The sequence below is a fragment of the Delphinus delphis genome, chromosome 7, assembly GCF_949987515.2.
Source record: "Delphinus delphis chromosome 7, mDelDel1.2, whole genome shotgun sequence".
Classification (NCBI taxonomy): Eukaryota; Metazoa; Chordata; class Mammalia; order Artiodactyla; family Delphinidae; genus Delphinus; species Delphinus delphis.
The window spans coordinates 78,916,796-78,935,051 of NC_082689.1; the positions used below are offsets into that span (position 1 = coordinate 78,916,796).

At 37.6% G+C, this 18,256-nt stretch overlaps 1 protein-coding gene across 3 annotated transcripts in view; it reads left to right on the forward strand.

The window, feature by feature from the left end:
• Positions 1-12,281, forward strand: part of NMI (N-myc and STAT interactor) — a 52,411-nt gene extending 40,130 nt beyond the window's left edge. The window contains exons 1-8 of one of the 3 annotated variants that reach the window (XM_060016823.1): positions 79-268; positions 2,934-3,030; positions 4,061-4,156; positions 6,160-6,322; positions 9,120-9,226; positions 9,313-9,499; positions 11,319-11,425; positions 11,880-12,281. In XM_060016823.1, coding sequence (XP_059872806.1) covers positions 2,947-3,030; positions 4,061-4,156; positions 6,160-6,322; positions 9,120-9,226; positions 9,313-9,499; positions 11,319-11,425; positions 11,880-12,065 — 930 coding nt within the window. In that variant the 5' untranslated portion in view covers positions 79-268; positions 2,934-2,946 and the 3' untranslated portion in view covers positions 12,066-12,281. Of the gene's footprint in view, positions 1-78; positions 269-2,933; positions 3,031-4,060; positions 4,157-6,159; positions 6,323-9,119; positions 9,227-9,312; positions 9,500-11,318; positions 11,426-11,879 lie in introns of those variants that run through there. The other 2 variants (XM_060016824.1, XM_060016822.1) reach the window with 2 other exon arrangements.
• The last annotated feature ends 5,975 nt before the right edge of the window (positions 12,282-18,256 follow it).

Below are 18,256 nucleotides of genomic sequence, written 5' to 3' on the forward strand. Positions count from 1 at the left end.
TATCCCTGGCACTCTTTTGGGTACTGTTAGGGTAGCGTTCTGGATGAACTAAAGCATACTTTAGAGAACAAAACAAAAATCATAGCCCTTACAGTGCTTATATTCTTGTAGGTTAGCTTGACATGTTCAAAGCAAAAGGGCAAACTGATATTTATCCCCATTGAAATTGTTGATCTCCTTCGAGGGCTTGTCAATGCCAGGACTGGTGAGTGCTCAGAACACCTAAATGATTGAGATTGCACTGGATTTTGGTTTGCAGTACTTGTGGGTAAGTATTTTGAAACTAATTAAATGGTCCTTTCCTCACAAAACTATCAATTTATCTATCTTATCTATCTACCTAGCTAGCTAGCTAGCTAGCTAGCTATGTTTACCGACTCATAGTTCTCTGTTTTGCTCAGTGGATTTAATTATTATTGTCATTATTTATTTCTGTGCTTAATTGATTCCCAGATTTGTGCAGTGAGAACCTCATCAAGGTGGACTCTATGTTCTTGTGACATATCCTCATCATTCTTTGAGCACTTCTTGCTTTCTGACATCATAAGATGCTTGTCTTGTACTTTTCCTGTCCTACTTCTAGAAGCAGCCATTTCTCTGAATAGCCTTGGTTCCTGGTAGCTGAGAATGGTACTAGAAACTAAATTCTGGGTGCTAGATGTGCTCACTGCTGTTGTCTTTGTTTCCAGGCCCTTTTAGCAGACAGAACTGAGGAATATCACACACTCACACACATATCTATATTTAAATTTCTGTACTTTTCTATCAACATATCAGAAATCATGAGATTATGCTGATATCTCCAGTTCCAATTCATAGCATTCATTCTATTTTTCTCCCTTTGCATTTTTTTTTTTTTTTTTTTTTTTGATTTTCTGATTTTCTGAGTCAGGTTTTTCATTGTCAGAGAACGTGATTATAAATATGCAGAGGGAGAGCTTCCCTGGTGGCGCAGTGGTTGAGTCCGCCTGCCGATTCAGGGGACACGGATTCATGCCCCGGTCCAGGAAGATCCCACATGCCGCGGAGCAGCTGGGCCCGTGAGCCATGGCCACTGAGCCTGCGCGTCCGGAGCCTGTACTCCGCAACGGGAGAGGCCACAACAGTGAGAGGCCCGCGTACCGCAAAAAAACAAAAAAAACCAATGAGAGATGTTTAAAAAAAAAAAAGGAGAACAAAAAAATAAAACCCCAATGAGACACCACTTCACATCTATTAGAATGGGCGTCATGAAAAAGACAAGAGGTAACTGTAAGGCCAACTGGCCCGAGGCAGGGGAACACAATCAGATTCACAGGTTGCATCAGACCGAAACTCTCCGGACCACCCAGTTCCAGGAACTGACCTGGGGACTTTGAACCCGGCCCAGCCTTCCCGCCTTTCGAGGGGCGGGACTAACGGTCCCCCAGGATACCCGGAAAGACCACCAAATAAGGAATACCCTGCGCCCTCCCAGATTCACCACACCCCTTTCCCTTCTTTCCCTATAAAATCTTGCCCAACCCTCGCCCGGGTGCGACTTCTCTGGCCCCTTTCTCTTGGACCAGTGAAGCTCGCCCGGGAGCACTCCCTAATAAAGCTCACTTGAAGCTTTCCTCTGTTTCGCGGTGCCGTTTGGTTAAGATCCGACCTTACAGTAACAAATACTGGAGAGGGTGTGGAGAAAAGGGAACCCCTGTGCACTGTTGGTGGGAATGTAAATTGGTGCAGCCGCTATGGAGAACAGTATGGAGGATCCTCAAAAAGTTAAAAGTAGAACTACCATATGACCCCTTTTTTTGGACACTGCTTGTGTTCACACTGAGTAAACTAAGCCATGACTAATTTTTTGCTAGTCTTCTATTTTATTTTTAGAGAAGAATACATGTCTTTTCTGTTTCTTCTATAGGAATAGTGAGAATTTAGCCACTTGAAATCTTGGAAGATTGTATTAACAGACACATTATTAATGTGCTTCTAAAACAATAACTGTTGTGATAATCCTTGTGTCATATTTGATCCGGGACAACTCCATCTTAGTAAATTGATATGCAGGCAAGGTTTCTTAACTTTTTTGGTGCCAGTCTGAAAAAGCTTGTGGGCCTTTCTCAAAATAAAGTTTTTAAGTTGTATAAAACAAAATACATAGAATTATAAAGGAAACCAATTATATTGAAATATGATTATCAGGTTATTTAAAAAGCAAATATTTAATATAGTAATATATATCAATATACTACAGTTTATTACAAGACCTAGTCATGAGTTTAATAACTATCATAATTTTGAAGCAGGGTTAAACACAAGCAATTTTCAGGATATGTTTCAGGATATCTGGAAGAGTTAAAATATTTTATGAAAATATCTGTACCGTCTTGGTGACTTTTGTCACAGGGGCTGCAAATACTATGTGGCTTTTTGCCTATATTCATATTTGAAGAGAATGCTAAGTTTCAATAAGAGGATATTAGAAATAAAGATGAAGTTTTTTTCCTGTCCAAGTGTATGAACTCAGGAGGGTTTGTGAAAACCCCTGTACGCATAGAGGAACGGTGTTTGGAGGTCTTTTTACTCCATTACATTTGGGGAGTATAATAGGGAGAATTAAATATTTAAATAAAAACCTTTGAAAAAGTCTAGAAGACCAAAATAATAGTCTTTTAAAATGGAGCATCATATTATGATTGAAATGAGAACTACAAAGGAATGTTAATACCTATTATTTTCTCTTACGGTGTTGAAAAGCAAAGAATTTTTAGAACCTTTTTATATGTTTATAGGTGCGAAAGTTATTTGAAATAGAGACTTTGGATATAATCCTCATGATAATAAAGACTTCGGTGATAGGAAATAACATATAGCAAAGAAGAGATGTTTCTTCTGTAAGAGGGTAAAAGTTACTTTTTCTTGAATTTGTGTGTTTGTACTATTTTTAAAGTATTTACCTTTTATAGTAATTAGGGAATCATGGCAACTGATGAAGATAACAAAGAACAAGTTCTTAAGGAGTATGGGCCAGCTGAAGAATTTATGAAAGATGAACAAAACCAGGTAAAAAGGAAAAATTACTGAGTACTATTAAAAATTAACTTACATCTATTTTGCAGCGAGGCATGTTTCATATGTCTTTGTCCAACATTATGTTGAATTTGGAAGAATATTAGGGTTTTCAGTTTTCTTTACCTCTATTATTCAAGACTGACAAGAAGAATCATATTTCTTTTCTTTCTCTTACACAGCTTACAATGTTAGCTGCTTTTTCACTTCCTCTCTCATTTCTTTGATTTGCACCTAGAAGTTAAGAGTTTCGTTAGCAATTATCCAATTAGACCTAAGAGGGAATGGAGGCTCAGGTAGTTAAACCACTTACTCAAGGCCATCTGTCTGGCATATCAAGGCAGCTATACTGTGGGAATCACAGAAAAAAATATTTATAAATTGCCCCAGAGTAACATATGTCCACAGTTATGGTGCAGCTTAAAAGTCATATTGGAGTCACAAATAGTTAGGAAGGAATTGACAGAGCACTGAACTAAGATCCAGAAGACAGGGGTATCAATCCTTGCTCTACTATAAACATTTTTGTGACTTTGGTTTAGTGTGAAAAGTGGTTTCCTTTTTTGTATAATAGAGATAATAATCCTTGGCAGTGTTAAGAAAGTCGACAGGTGATGATGTAAAACATTTGGCAAAGGTATTATTCACGTGATCATATTTATTTTGAGACTGTCTAATGTCTTTCTTTGCCTTGTTCAAAGTGAGAGAAATTTTGCTTCTTTAATTAATTAGAAAAATGAGGTCGGGGCTGGGACTTCCCTGGTGGTCTAGTGGGTAAGACTTCACGCTCCCAATGCAGGGGACCCGGGTTCCATCCCTGGTCGGGGAACTAGCTCCCACGTGCATGCACAGCTAACAAGTCCACATGCCGCAACTAAAGATCCCACATGCTGCAACAAAGATCCCGTGTGCCACAACTAAGACTTTGTGCAGCCAAAATAAATAAATATTAAGAAAAGAGAAGAAAAATGAGGTCGGGACTGTTTAAATTTTGGGTGTTATTTTATTTCCTTTTTATTTTTAGAAATTAATTAGTGAAATTGAAAAGGAAAATATTCAGTTAAAGGAGGAGATCCAAAAGCTTGAAGCTGAGTTGCAAGCGACAACCGGGAACTCCCAGGTACTTCTTTAATTATTTTATGTATCTCATTTTTCACAGACCCCATTTTTCAGGAAAAGCAATTTATCGATACAGAATTCATTTCTAAAACATTATGGTCATCCATGGCACCACTGTTTGCAACAGCCCCAAACTGAGAGCAGTAGGATGAATTGATAAATTAGGGTGTATTCACACAGTGGACTACTACACAACGATGAGAATGAACAGGCTACAACTGTATGCAATAACATCGATGAATTTCATAAACACAGTGCTGAGCCAGAAAAGGAGAAACAGGGCACACCATATGCTTCCGTTGAAATAGAGCATGAAAACACGATGTTAGAAGTTAGTATGGTGGTTACTCCTAGAGGCAGGTAGGAACTGGAAGGGAACCCAAGAGGGCTTCTGGGGTGTTGGTCTTGTTCTGATTATTAATCTGGGTGCTGGTCACAGGTGTGTGATCACTGTAGAATTTCATCTTGCTGCACACTTATGCTAATACATGTTTTAATATTCATATATATGTTAATCCAAAACTACCCCCCAATGATGGTCATTATCAATCACTTTTGGATCAAATTCTTGGTCTTCTCACCAAGTTCTTTTATTGTTCTCCTCATCCAAGTAATTTAAGTGAGTTTCACAGTTAAAAAGAAATTGGATGAGTATCTTCATTTAAATTCTTAATTTCTCCTGTGTTTGAGTTAGACATAGCTTTCACTCCTTTTTTCTTCATAACAACCCAGGTTGTTAAAAAAAATACTTTAAACAATTTAAATGCTTAAAGCATTGTCACTTTTTGTTTCTGAAATGGGGGATAGGATGTTGAATATCAGGAAGTGAAGTTTCCGGTGTTTGTGAGATTTAGAGAAGTCTCTGTTAAGATTCTGGATACTTCTCAGGCTGGAGCCAGAATCATTTAGTCCTACAACTCAAAGGGCCTCGGGAACCCAGCCAGCTCAGTTGATTCACTTCACAGAGAACTGAAACTGGGGTCTAGAGAGCATAAGTGAATTGCTCCCTGCCACGGTCTACTCAGGACTAGAAGCAGGCATTCTCACTCTCACTCCGGAAAGCTCTTGACTTCTCAGGGTATACTGGATGTTTCTACATTATTGGGAAACACTCTGCCTTTTCTCAAGACACTGCAGATCGTTTTGAAGTCAGAGTTATGGTAATCAGAAATTCTACCAAAGTTACATGTAGAATAAATGTCAGATGAGATCAAATGACTCACTTGATATTTCTAATGTCTTTGCGATAAAACCTTTTCTTGCAACATGTAAAATGACCATGGGAAATAGAAATGCAAACACTCAATTCATTTGTGCATTTATGTGTGGTTGTACTGACTGTTCATCCCAGTGATTTTAAGCGGCTAAGTATAACCCCTTAACTTTATCCTCCAGATTACAGATCTTGCTGGTAGTGTCCCTTCACATTTTTATAAACCTCAGTTGGGGTAATGGTTAAAAAGTTGATGGGCAGGTGTTGAGGAAGGGGGAATTTAAATTTGATAAACTTTAAGTCATTGAATTCACGAGTCTTTCTTTTTGGATGAAGTTATCTGAGTTTGCCATCAAAATAACCATATACACCTGACTCTATTTCATACCTCTTTGCAGTGAGGGTAAATATACTGTGCAATGATTTCTTTGTGAGATAGCTTATTATTGGCACAGTTGTTCAAAGGGTATTTTTCTACAGGAATGATGTAGGCTTTAGACTCAAACACCACACAATATTGACCAGTTTAAACACTTAGAAAAAGTGAGAGATTATATATTTACAATTTCATCTGTGAAATAATATTGAAGGATCAGCATCTGACTCCATTACTGAGTACTTCCCTGGGAAGAAGCAATTACTAAAGATATTAAATAAGACCACGCTCAGTATTCCATGGGGCTCTGAAGTCAGTGGAGAGTGAATTATTGGATGATCAAATCACATTATCATTGGAAGGACTTAAGTTATTTCTTGTCTTGATTTTAATCAAACATTTCTGTTTGAATTAGATTAACGAGGATATTCCCGAAACAAAGATAAAGTTCACAGCTGTAGAGAATCCTGAGAGTGACAGCCAGTTTTCAAATACCTCCTATTCGTGTCAAGTGAGCTCAAAAGTCCCTTATGAGCTACAAAAAGGACAAGCACTTATCACCTTTGAAAAAGAAGAAGGTATGATTCATGTTCAAAAATTTGACCATGTTACCTTTGGAAAGCACTGGGACTTTCAAAGAGTTTTTGTAGATATTTGGCCATTGCTTTACAATTTTTACATTTATCATTTCATCTCATCCTCATAGTGACACCCTGAGGTAGGTATGATTATCCCCATTTTACAGATGCGAAAACTGACTCTGAGACGTTGAGTGACTTGAACATGATCACTCATTCAGGACGTGACAATGCTGGGACTCAAGCCCAGGTGTTGTGATGTCCAATACCAATGCCTTTCTACTGCAACTGCTACCTGCAAATGATAATACTAGTGATAATGTTTCAAGGTTGTAAAGCTCTACATCATTCTAGGAGAGTTCTCACAGACATTATCTCATTGTATACTCACATGAATCCATGAAAGAAATAAGATAGAGAGTTACTATTTACATTTTATAACTAAGAAAACAGATTCTCAGGTGTTTAAGTGATTTACCTAAATGCACAAGACCTGTGAATGGCAAGAGCCCTGGAGTCAGAGATTTGGGAGTGGGACCTGATGTTTGCCACGTCTGCCATGGTGTGGGACCCTCTTGAGATCTGGGGGCACCTTAATGAGGAGAATCTGGCTTTGAGTGCCAGCTGTGCCCCGTTCTAGAAGTGTAACTTGGTTGGGTTCTTTATAAATCTCAATTTCTTTATGACACATTTTGTGGCAGTACCTACCTCAGGGGGTTGCTTTGAGTATTAAATGAGAAATGTTGAAAAATACTTAGCACAGTCTCTGATATGTAATAAACACTTAATAAATGTTAGTTGTCATTATTGCTACATGTTAGGAATTTTTCAGCTAAAGAAACAGAAGCTTACCTAAGATAAGGAACTTGCTCAAGGTCCATACAGGTGATAAATTGCAGAGCTGAGAGCCAAACCTCAAGTACCCTTGTATGTTCTACTGTACCAACATTCCTCTGAGCAGGCCACCATCTGGGCTTTTTGTTCTCGTATTTTCCAAGTTAGATTAAGTTATGGGTGGGGTCAGATGGTCTTCACAAGCCCTTCCAGTGTTCAGATTCTGGGAATCTATGATTATAACTCATGTCTCCTTGACACCTGGTTTGTTACTATAGCCTGAAAATAAATAGAAAGGCATTCTGGCAGGTCACTATATGCACATACGCTTTGTCCACCCTGGGTCCGCCCCTGCAGCTGAGGGTGAAGGGGGAGGCCGAGAGCCCTGTTGGCAGTTGGCAGTTGGCAGTGGTAATTGAGATATAACTGAAAGATGGAAGTGAGGATTTGGGAAGCAAGTATTCTGCATAGGAATTACCTGGGGATGCTGGGAACAGGATTTTCTTCAAAAACAGCTGCATCACTGCTTCCACCCTTGGCATGGCTCTGAGGTCCTGCTCTTCTGGACAACTTTGGGTTTCTACACAATTAAATAGGAGTTGGCTTTTGACAGAGTCACAGAAGTTGAAACACAAGTAGCCCTCTCAGCTGTGTCAGATCACCAGATGTTGGAGGTTTGGGGGGTGGGGGAGGTGTGGGCATTGGGAGGGAAAGATCATCATCTAAGTATTACTTACAGTTGATAATCTCTGTTATTGTTGCCTGTTGTCAATAACAACAAAAAAGATGTAATTCAAGTTAGAGAGCCATATCATGGTACAATGAGTCTGAATTCCCACATGACAATGCCCTGTTTTCTAGCCTTGTTTCTCTCTTCCTCCAGCTGTGGTGTGCTGTCTGGTTGTTATAAACACATGTGAGGTTTATAAGACCGAGACTAATTTGTGTCTAGTCTTTATGACCTATTAGAGTAAGCAGCTCCAAATAGCAACAACTGAAGGGTTATAAACTCTTATGTAACACAATTAAAAATAAACACATACCCACATGCATTTTATTTTGGTTTTTTATTATTCTTATTTATTTATTTATTTTTGACCGCGTCTTAGTTCTCCGACCAGGGATTGAAACCCAGCCCCTCAGCAGTGAGAGCACCGAGTTCTAACCACTGGACCACTAGGGAATTCCCCGCACATTCATTTTAAACTGTCCTATAGTTGCTATTGGATTTCTAATGATGTTTGGCATAATTATATTACTAAGCCTTTCCCATTTGCATGGCTAAATTAGACTAGATAGTTTTGTGATCAGTATATGAAGACTATCGACTTTTTAATGAATGATCTCAAGAGCATTTTAAGGAGAGTAGAATTCTTCATTAAATATGACCAAAAAAAAAAAAAGACTCACTCTTTGGTATTTAAGTCTTTGTGGTCTTTAATATGTAATCCTGGGGAAATACAGAGACAAGAACAAATATTTATTTCTTTGTTGCTTGTAACATATTAAGGAACAGTGACAAATGATAAATAAGATTAATTGTCAGAATGGCACTGACCTAAAAAGTTTTCCTAGCTTACTCAACATGGAAGAAATTTCTGGCTGAGCTTTAATGTACTAAGGGAGTTCTCTGATAATTCTGTCTACAGTGGAAAGGAAGGGTGTGGCTGTACTGAAGTAATATATGAATTTCTGAGGAATCATCGGGCTTATCTCTTAAGGGATGAATCTAGAACTTGTCGAGAATTTCTACATTGTAATTTTTTGCTGATATATTTTGACATTAATATATCCTACTATGGTGGCAAGACCATCATCACTTAGAAATCCTAAGAAAAATGTAAAAATTAGATCCCTTAAAATTAAAGAAAATTTAAAATACTCAGGATTATTTGTTGTTAAACCAAACATATAAAAATGTATTGAAATATTGGAAATTAATACTTCCCAAATTATTTTTCAGTTGCCCAAAATGTGATCAGAGTGGGGCACCATCACGTGCAGATACCGGATGTAAATGTGAAGGTTATGGCCAGCCCGGTTCCATTAAACTTAGGAGTCAGATTCCAGGTAACATCGTGATTAAAGCGTTTCAGAATTTGTTAAACACGGACACTTTTCTCATCCATATTTCTGAACGTGAACCGATTTCCCAGGTTCACGTAGAAGTGTCTAAAATGAAGATCCATGTTACTGACATTCCTGATGAACTGCCTGAAAGTCAGATGAGAGACAAGCTAGAACTGAGTTTTTGTAAATCCCGCAACGGAGGCGGAGAAGTGGACTGCGTGGAGTACGACAAGCAGTCCCGGAGCGCCGTCGTCACGTTTGTGGAAAGTGGAGGTATTCCCGCACTGAGAGTTAGACAGTACTCTAGCATTTAAATTACGTTCTGCCAGGTCTGAAAGTATCCCTTTCTACTGCTTTTATTTGGAATTTATTAGACAGCATAATAACAGGGGATTTTTTTTTAACCTTATGAAATGGTAGAGTCCTGAAAATGATTTCCCTGGGTGCTACTGAGAATGATAGGATTACAGATAACAAGTACCTACATCTTAGTGCATTTCTATCACGTGCCAGGCATGGGGTCTTTGGTGTTTTATACATATATCTGCTCAGATCCATAGCACAGCTCTGGATGTAGGTGTTACACTCGTTTTATCGATGAGGAAACTAAGGCGTACTCAAGGTAAGCAGCTTACCCAAGATCGCACAGTGGGTGTGTGGCAGAGAAACATTCTGAAAAAAAAATATATAAAACTGTCTCTTCATCTCACTTATTACGATTGACAAGGATCTCAGGTGGAGGTAATCGATTCCAGGAAGAAAAGGGGGTAATAGAGAGAACAGCTGTTCCTTTTTTAGGTAGAAATGGACTTTTATCAAATCATCTTAGGGAGGTTTATATTCTTATAATGAAAAATAGAAGATTCTCCAAGTTCTTTTGTTAATATGTTCAAATGATTCTCAATGTAAAAATCTCTTCCTCTAGTTAATCTAGTTCTTAGGACTTCTCCACGGTTTGCGCATATGATCGAAATCCAAATATACAATTAAAAACCGTTGACTGATTTAAGTTTTTCATAATAAAGTAATACATGCTTTTTAAAGAAAATTGAAATAATAGAGAACAACATTAATTTAATAAAAATGGAGACATTTCCTTAAATTTCCAAACTTCCCTTTCTCCTGCTATGTAGCTAGTTATGGTTAGGTGAATGTCTTTCCAGATCCTTCTGGAATTGCTGGATAATATGGAAATTCTATGTTTAATGCTTGAGGAACCGCCATACTGTTTTCCACAGTGGCTACACCTTTACATTCCTACCAGCAATGTACTAGGGTTCCAGTTTCTCCACATCCTTGCCAGCAAGGATCTACACTCTTAACCACTGTACTATATTGCTAATTCAAGGTGGACTGGTGAGAGGAGAAAAAAAGTGATTGGATATTCTTACGAACTGTTTCTGTTAAACTCTATGCAATCTTGACACATTACCTTTTTTCCCTCTAGGAAAAAAAGCTGCTAAAAATAAATCTGGTTATTTCTTGTGTTGGAGAAAGTTGATGAATTTTTGTTATTTGCCTTCACTTTTTTTAGATGACATTCAGCACCCCTGCACCTTTGATTAACATCATTATACAGGTTTATTGAATGTCATGTATTAGTTACAGGACAATTAAGTAATTTTATATATATAATAGTAATATAGTAATTTGCTATATGTATGTATGTGTATATATATATATATATGCACAGAAAGAGAGAGAGAAAGAGTATTCTAATCATAATTTGCATGTGTACTTCTTGAGAGATTGGGAAACACTGGGTTTTGTTAGGATGGCTGGGTTATTGTTTGCAAATGGTTATTACATTTTATGTAGCTCAAGGTAGGTCTATCTGAGGACATCGCAGCTCACTGTGCATTGATTGACTGATAGTTTAAGACAGATGGAGCTATTTAAATCTCATTATCATTTGGTCTTATGTTTTTTAAAATTATGTACTGTGAATTCTTTAAAGTGGACTGTAGAATTTCTTAAAAATTAATCCCTCAAGCCACTGTTTACTCTGACATTCTGTTTGAAGGAGGTTTTAACTTTGGTTAAAAAATGTTTGATATAAAGGAGAAAATAATTTTTAAAAATTTACTTCTAGTTGCTGACAAGATTTTGAAAATAAAAGACTATCCTCTTTATATAAATGAAAACTGCCAGAGAGTTACTGTTTCTCCGTACACAGAAACATACCTGAAAAAGTTTCAGGTAAAGTCATCTCTCTTCTTTCATTTTGGAAACTTATTGCCCGGCCCCATCCCACAGAAAATAAAAAGTTGTGATTCTGTTTCCGTTAGAATCTTATTAATTAACCTAGCCTGCCATCCTGAAAGCTAGAACTCATGCCTAACTCTTGGTTTCGCTTCCCCTCCAGCATTCATTTCGTGACTTGATCTTGTCACTTCCACCTCTCACTACCTCTCTAACTGGTCTCTCTGTCCATAGAGTTGCCCTCCTTTCCTCTATTTGTCACAATGGCACCAGAGTTATCTTTCTGAAACTCAGATCCAACTCTGATATTCTCTTGCTTGAAAATCTTCCTGAGGCCCGTTGTCTCTCTCAAGATAACATCCAAACTATTAAGCAGAGCTTATAAATGTAAAGTTTTATAATTCAAAGCGCTTAGAAAATTTTCTATTTATCTTTTTATTTTGCTTCTTAGGTATTTTCAGGAGTATCTAAGAAGACGGTGCTTCTGACTGGACTGGAAGACCTTCAGATCATAGATGAAGAAACTGTAGAGGATTTTATTAATATTCACTTTCAACGGGAGAAAAATGGAGGTGGAGAAGTCGAGGTAGTCAAGTGTTCCCTTGGGCAACCTTACATAGCATACTTTGAAGAATAGAGTCATGGAATCCTATGAAAATTAGAACTTTTGAACCCAAATCACTGTTAATGCTTGACAAAAATGAATATCCTTTTCCTTAAAAAAAATGAATAATTCTTTCGTGTTTGTTTATTCTTAGATACAAAATATATTTCTGTTTTTGAATTCTTTGTTTCCACCTGTGCTGAATGTTTACAAATGCAATAACTATATTAAAACTGTTTTGTTCATAAATTTTGTGGCTGGGTGCCATGTCCATTGAAATGAACCATAAGTGATCCAGTTGTCCGCCTGCCATGTTGGCTCATTCTGTCATGGTCTGAGCCAACAGCAGAATTAAATTCATATTAAAATGCTGGCAGAAATGAAATGCTTTTAGAAAAGATTCTAAACCTAGACCTATCCAATGCTGCCTGCCATCTAAAATAAAGGGAAAAACTAAAAAGAAAAAAGGCTTGGTTTTGCTTCTGATATTTCATTTTTAGGTTTTCAAGTTGTTATACTACCATCAGAAATACTCATTTCTCTCACATTTCTCTTTGGAATAAGAAGTGTTGCCTATGGGGCTTCCCTGGTGGCGCAGTGGTTGGGAATCTGCCTGCTGATGCAGGGGACACGGGTTTGAGCCCTGGGCCGGGAGGATCCCACATGCCGCGGAGCAGCTGGGCCCGTGCTCCACAAGTACTGAGCCTGCGCTCTTCAGCCTACGAGCCACATCTACTTAAGCCTGCCACACGCCTAGAGCCTATGCTCCTCAACAAAGACAAGCCACCTCAATGAGAAGCCTGTGCACTGCAACGAAGAGTAGCTCCCGCTCAACTAGAGAAAGCCCACGTGCAGCAACAAAGACCCAATGCAGCCAAAAATAATAATTTAAAAAATATATTAAGAAAATTTTAAAGAACCTCATTTAATTTTGATTGGTACAATCTCACTAGCACAGAGGGTGTTATATTTAGTCTATGGTAGACTTCCAATTAGAAATAATTTTTTCCTAATATTTAGGACAAAGTTGGAAACAGTCCCTTTTGTTTCTTTTGGGGGCCTTCCTCAGACAGTAAAATAGATAATTTCATCTGATCTTAAATTTTCACAATGGTTTTGATAAATGTTACTTATCCTAGAAAATTATGCTTTTTCTTTGGGTTCCTTTCACCATTCCACCTCTGTGTGATCTGACTAAAACTCAGAAATCAAGCACTGGCTCTCCTGCTTATTTCCAGAGTTTTACAGATTTTACAGGAGGAAACTTTTCTTTAAAATATACCAAAAGATACTGTATTGACTATTTAACATATTGCATGTTATGGTGGGAAGCCTTCAACTATGTGTCCAGGATGAGCTATCTCCACTTATTAATGTGTGAAAAGACTTTGTCATTATGTAAGTCAGGAAAGACAGATAATGTGGAATTACAAGTCCCTTTTGCTGTTTGTAGATTTATCAGTCAGGAGAGGCTGGGCTATGCTGTGATAGCACAACCTCCCAAATCTTGGAGACCTAGTAAAATAAAAGTTTACTTCTCGCTCATGCTGAACGTCCAACACAAGTTGGTAAGGGACTCTGTCTTAATCACTTCAGGCCCCATCTTGAGACATGCTTCCAGAATCATGCAGGTGGGGAAAAGTGAAATCTGGAGAGTCTTGCACCAGCAATTAAATGCTGTGACCCAGAAGTGACCTGTGCCATTTCCTCTCACATCTCATTGGCCAGAAATAGTCATATGGCCTCACTGAAACATAACGGGGCTAGGAAATTCCCTGACTGTCCAGTGGTTAGGACTCCTGCTTCCACAGCAGGGGGCATGGGTCGGGTCTCTGGTCGGGGAACTAAGATTCCACATGCCATACGGTGTGTCAAAACAAAAGAAAAAAGAAAAGAAAGAAAATATAAGGGGGCTAGGAAATTCCGTCTTGTAAAAATGAGAACTAGATATAGTTGAGACAGAATAATAAGGAATAATAAGTGTAGTATGTCCTGTCCTACTGGTCATAAATATGTTTTTTTTTTTACCATCTTTATTGGAGTACAGTTGCTTTACAATGGTGTGTTAGTTTCTGCTGTATAACAAAGTGAATCAGTGAATCAGCTATGTGTATACATATGTCACCATATCCCCTCAATCTTGCGTCTCCCTCCCACCCTCCCTATCCCACCCCTCTAGGTGGCCACAAAGCACCGAGCTGATCTCCCTGTGCTATGGAGCTGCTTCCCACTAGCTAGCTATTTTACATTTGGTAGTGTTTATATATCAATGTTGCTCTCTCACTTCATCCCAACTTACCCTTCTTCCCCGTCCCCATGTCCTCAAGTCCATTCTCTACGTCTGCGTCTTTATTCCTGTCCTGCCCCTAGGTTCTGCATAACCATTTTTTATTTTTAGATTCCATATATATATGTTAGCATACGGTATTGCTTTTTTCTTTCTGACTTACTTCACTCTATATGAGAGTCTATAAGCCCATCCACCTCACTACAAATAACTCAATTTCATTTCTTTTTATGTCTGAGTAATATTCCATTGTATATATGTGCCACATCTTCTTTATCCATTCATCTGTTGATGGACACTTACGTTGCTGCCATGTCCTGGCTATTGTAAATAGTGCTGCAATGAACATTGTGGTACATGACTCGTTTAGAATTACCGTTTTCTCAGGGTATACACCTAGTAGTGGGATTGCTGAGTCATATGGTAGTTCTATTTTTAGTTTTTTAAGCAACCTCCATACTGTTCCGCATAGTGGCTGTATCAACTTACATTCCCACCAACAGTGCAAGAGGGTTCCATTTTCTCCACACCCTCTCCAGCATTTACTGTTTGTAGATTTTTTGATGATGGCCATTCTGACTGGTGTGTGGTGATACCTCATTGTAGTTTTGATTTGCATTTCTCTAATGATTAGTGATATTGAGCAGACTTTCATGTGTTTGTTGGAAATCTGTATATCTTCTTTAAAGAAATGTCTATTTAGGTCTTCTGCCCATTTTTGGATTCTGTTGTTTGTTCTTTTGATATTGGGCTGCATGAGCTGCTCGTATATTTTGGAGATTAATCCTTTGTCAGTTGCTTCGTTTGAAAATATTTTCTCCCATTCTGAGGATTGTCTTTTCATCTTGTTTATAGTTTCCTTTGCTATGCAAAAGCTTTTAACTTTCATTAGGTCCCATTTGTTTATTTTTGTTTATATTTCCATTTCTCTAGTAGGTGGGTCAAAAAGGATCTTGCTGTGATTTATGTCATAGAATTTCTTGTTCTAGTTTCTTTGTTAAATGCACCAAGACATATGCTACTAATTTTGGCTTTCACACTTTTTTTTAAAAACCTACAAGCTAATTAGGTATATTATTTGCCTTCCAAGCTATCATGTGTGACAGTTTTACCAAATGTTTTTCCACTACATAATATGGATCAGCATCCTAATCTCTGATAACTATTTTCTAATCACCTGCCATTTGGTCTCTGAGCCAAACCCTGTATTTTAGATTGTGTTGTGGATTTTCTTTTCTTTTCTTTTTCTTTCCTTTTCTTTTCTTCTCTTCTCTTCTCCCTTCCCTTCCCTTTCCTTTCCTTTTCTTTTCACTACATCAATACTCCACTTCAGAATACCAATTTCTGTATCATTTGGGATAGACTATGTGATGCTGATGTGACAAATTATCTCTAAATTTCAGAGACCTAAAACAACAAAAGTTTACTCATTGCTCATTCTACATGTCCATGTTGGGTCAATGAAAGGAATGCTCATGGTAGCACTCAGTGAACCAGGGTAACAGCAGCCACCAATTTCATTGCTAGATGCGATGCCAGAGGAAAATAGTTTTGAAGGGTCTTGAACTGGCAATGAAATTTTTGGTCCAAAAATGTTCCTTCCATTCACAACTCAACCAGAACTAAATATACAGCTCCACCCAACTGTAAAAGAACTTGGATGTTCAATCCTAGCATATGCTGGGAAGGCAGAAAGCCAAAACTGTATAGTGAATAGCATTAATGATATCCTGTTGGTATTTGCAAAGAAAAAGATGCTTATTCTTGAAAAATACACAGCGTATATTGAAGATAATAAAAATCACCAAAAATTCACCCCCACAGATAATGGTAAACATTTTTATGTCCTCCTTTCCAGTCTTTTTATTTTTTAATCATGTTACATTTCACCTTGTGAAATGTTATTTTTTCCCTATTGTTGGACATTAAGATTGTTTCCAATTTTTTCATACTTATAAGTGCTAAGGTGTACATAAACCTTTATGTATCTTGTTATACAGATCTTTTTTCTGCAGTTCTGACCTTATTTCAAGGTGATACTTACTAGTGTGAGAGGTTGAAGGATATAAATTCTTTTAAGGATCTTGATACATATGGCTACAATTGCTTTCCAGAAAGGTAGGCATCAGTCTGTACTTTTATAAATAGTGCAAGAAAGGACTATTTCACTGCTCCCTTTCAGCATTGACTGCTACACTTTTAAAAATAACTTTCTTTTTATCCTATTTTTAGAAATCTTCCCAATGAATGCCACATCTTATGAAAATCAGTAATTATCAAGATACAGGTGAAACATCTAGTAACAGGTTTTGTTTTTGTTTTTTCGGTATCACAAATTAAAAATATTCAGGAAAATGTTGACCAATTTGATTTTACTTAAGCTGTGAGACAGAAAAAAAAGTATAGTGAGATAGGAGGCCTTCTAATTGGGGCTGTGAGAGATTAAAATTTTTTCTTTTGGATGTAGTTTTAGTAATAGGTTGCTAGAATTATTTTGGACTCATGCTTCCTCAGAGACAGTTTGGCACTGGGGGGGAGGGAGTTTTCTTCAAGCCTTTTAGGGTCCCTGTTTGGATCTGGAAATTAAACTGACAAAGACAGATTAATGGGAGAAAAGCGTACACATTTATTTAATATAAATTTTTTGTGACATAGGAAGCTTCACAAGGAAATTAAGATGGGAAGAAATGGTTAAACCCGAGTGTTTCCATGCTAGGGTTGATGAAGAGTAATGTGATAGAAAGTGGAAAATGATAGGACCTAGAATAACAGCTAAGTGTAGTAAACTGAGGGAAGCTTAGTAAGGCCTAGTCACTCAGATTCCTCTCTGTGTCCCTCTGTCTTTGGAGATAAGGATGTTCCTTTCCTGTGGGTATAGGGAGGGCACCTCTCACATGAGGGTTTTATGACCTGCTTCGGGAGGAAGGTCAGAAAGTCCTTCCAGTACATGCCATTTCCTTTAGTTTGACATATTCAGTATGCCAAAGAGCCATATTTTGGGGTAGCATGTCCTGAATGCTGTCAGCACATACAAGTTGGAATAGTTGGCACATACAAGGTTAAGGGTCACCCTGGGTCAGATTTGATCTCACAGATGAGTAGACCTGCATTGTCCACTCTAATCTGAGGTCTCTCGTTCCCTGGAGAGGATCCCAGTTTGGATTATGGTGCTCATGTCCATTCACAGTTTATCTTTGTTTCCACCTCCAGCCCAAGGCATCACTTTTCTACTTTGTCTCTTCACATATTTGTCTTTTCTGGTTAAATGTGGCCACTATATGGCCTTTTGTGTCTAGTTTTTTTGTACTTAGTATGATTTTTTTGAGCTTCATCCTTGTTATAGCATGTATCAGTATTTCATTCCTTTTTATTGCCAAGTAATATTACATTGTGTATAAATGTGTGTATGTGTATATATATAATATACATATAATATATATATTATGTACATAGTATATATATATAAAATGTATTTTATTCATCCTTTAAGCAATTGATGGCCATTTGGGTTATTTCTATTTCTTGGCTATTACTATAATGTTATGGACATTTGCTTATAAGTCTTTGTTTGCAAGCATGTTTTCATTTCTCTTGGGTAGTTATCTAGGAGTGAATTTTCTTGGTCATATGGTAAATTTATGCTTAACTTTTGATAAACTGCTCAACTGTTTTCAAAGGTGGCTGTAACATTTTGCTTTCCCACCAGCGATGCATGTGGGTTCTCATTTCTCCACATTCTTGACATTTGCTGTTATCTGTCTTTTTGATTACAACCATTTTAGTCAGTATGGAGTGGTATTTCATTGTTTTAATTTGCATTTCTTTAACGACTAGTGATGTTGAGCATATTTTCATGCGCATATTATGAATTCATGTATCTGCTTTGATAAAATATCTATTCAATTTTTGTCCATTTTTAAGTGGGTTATCTTATTTT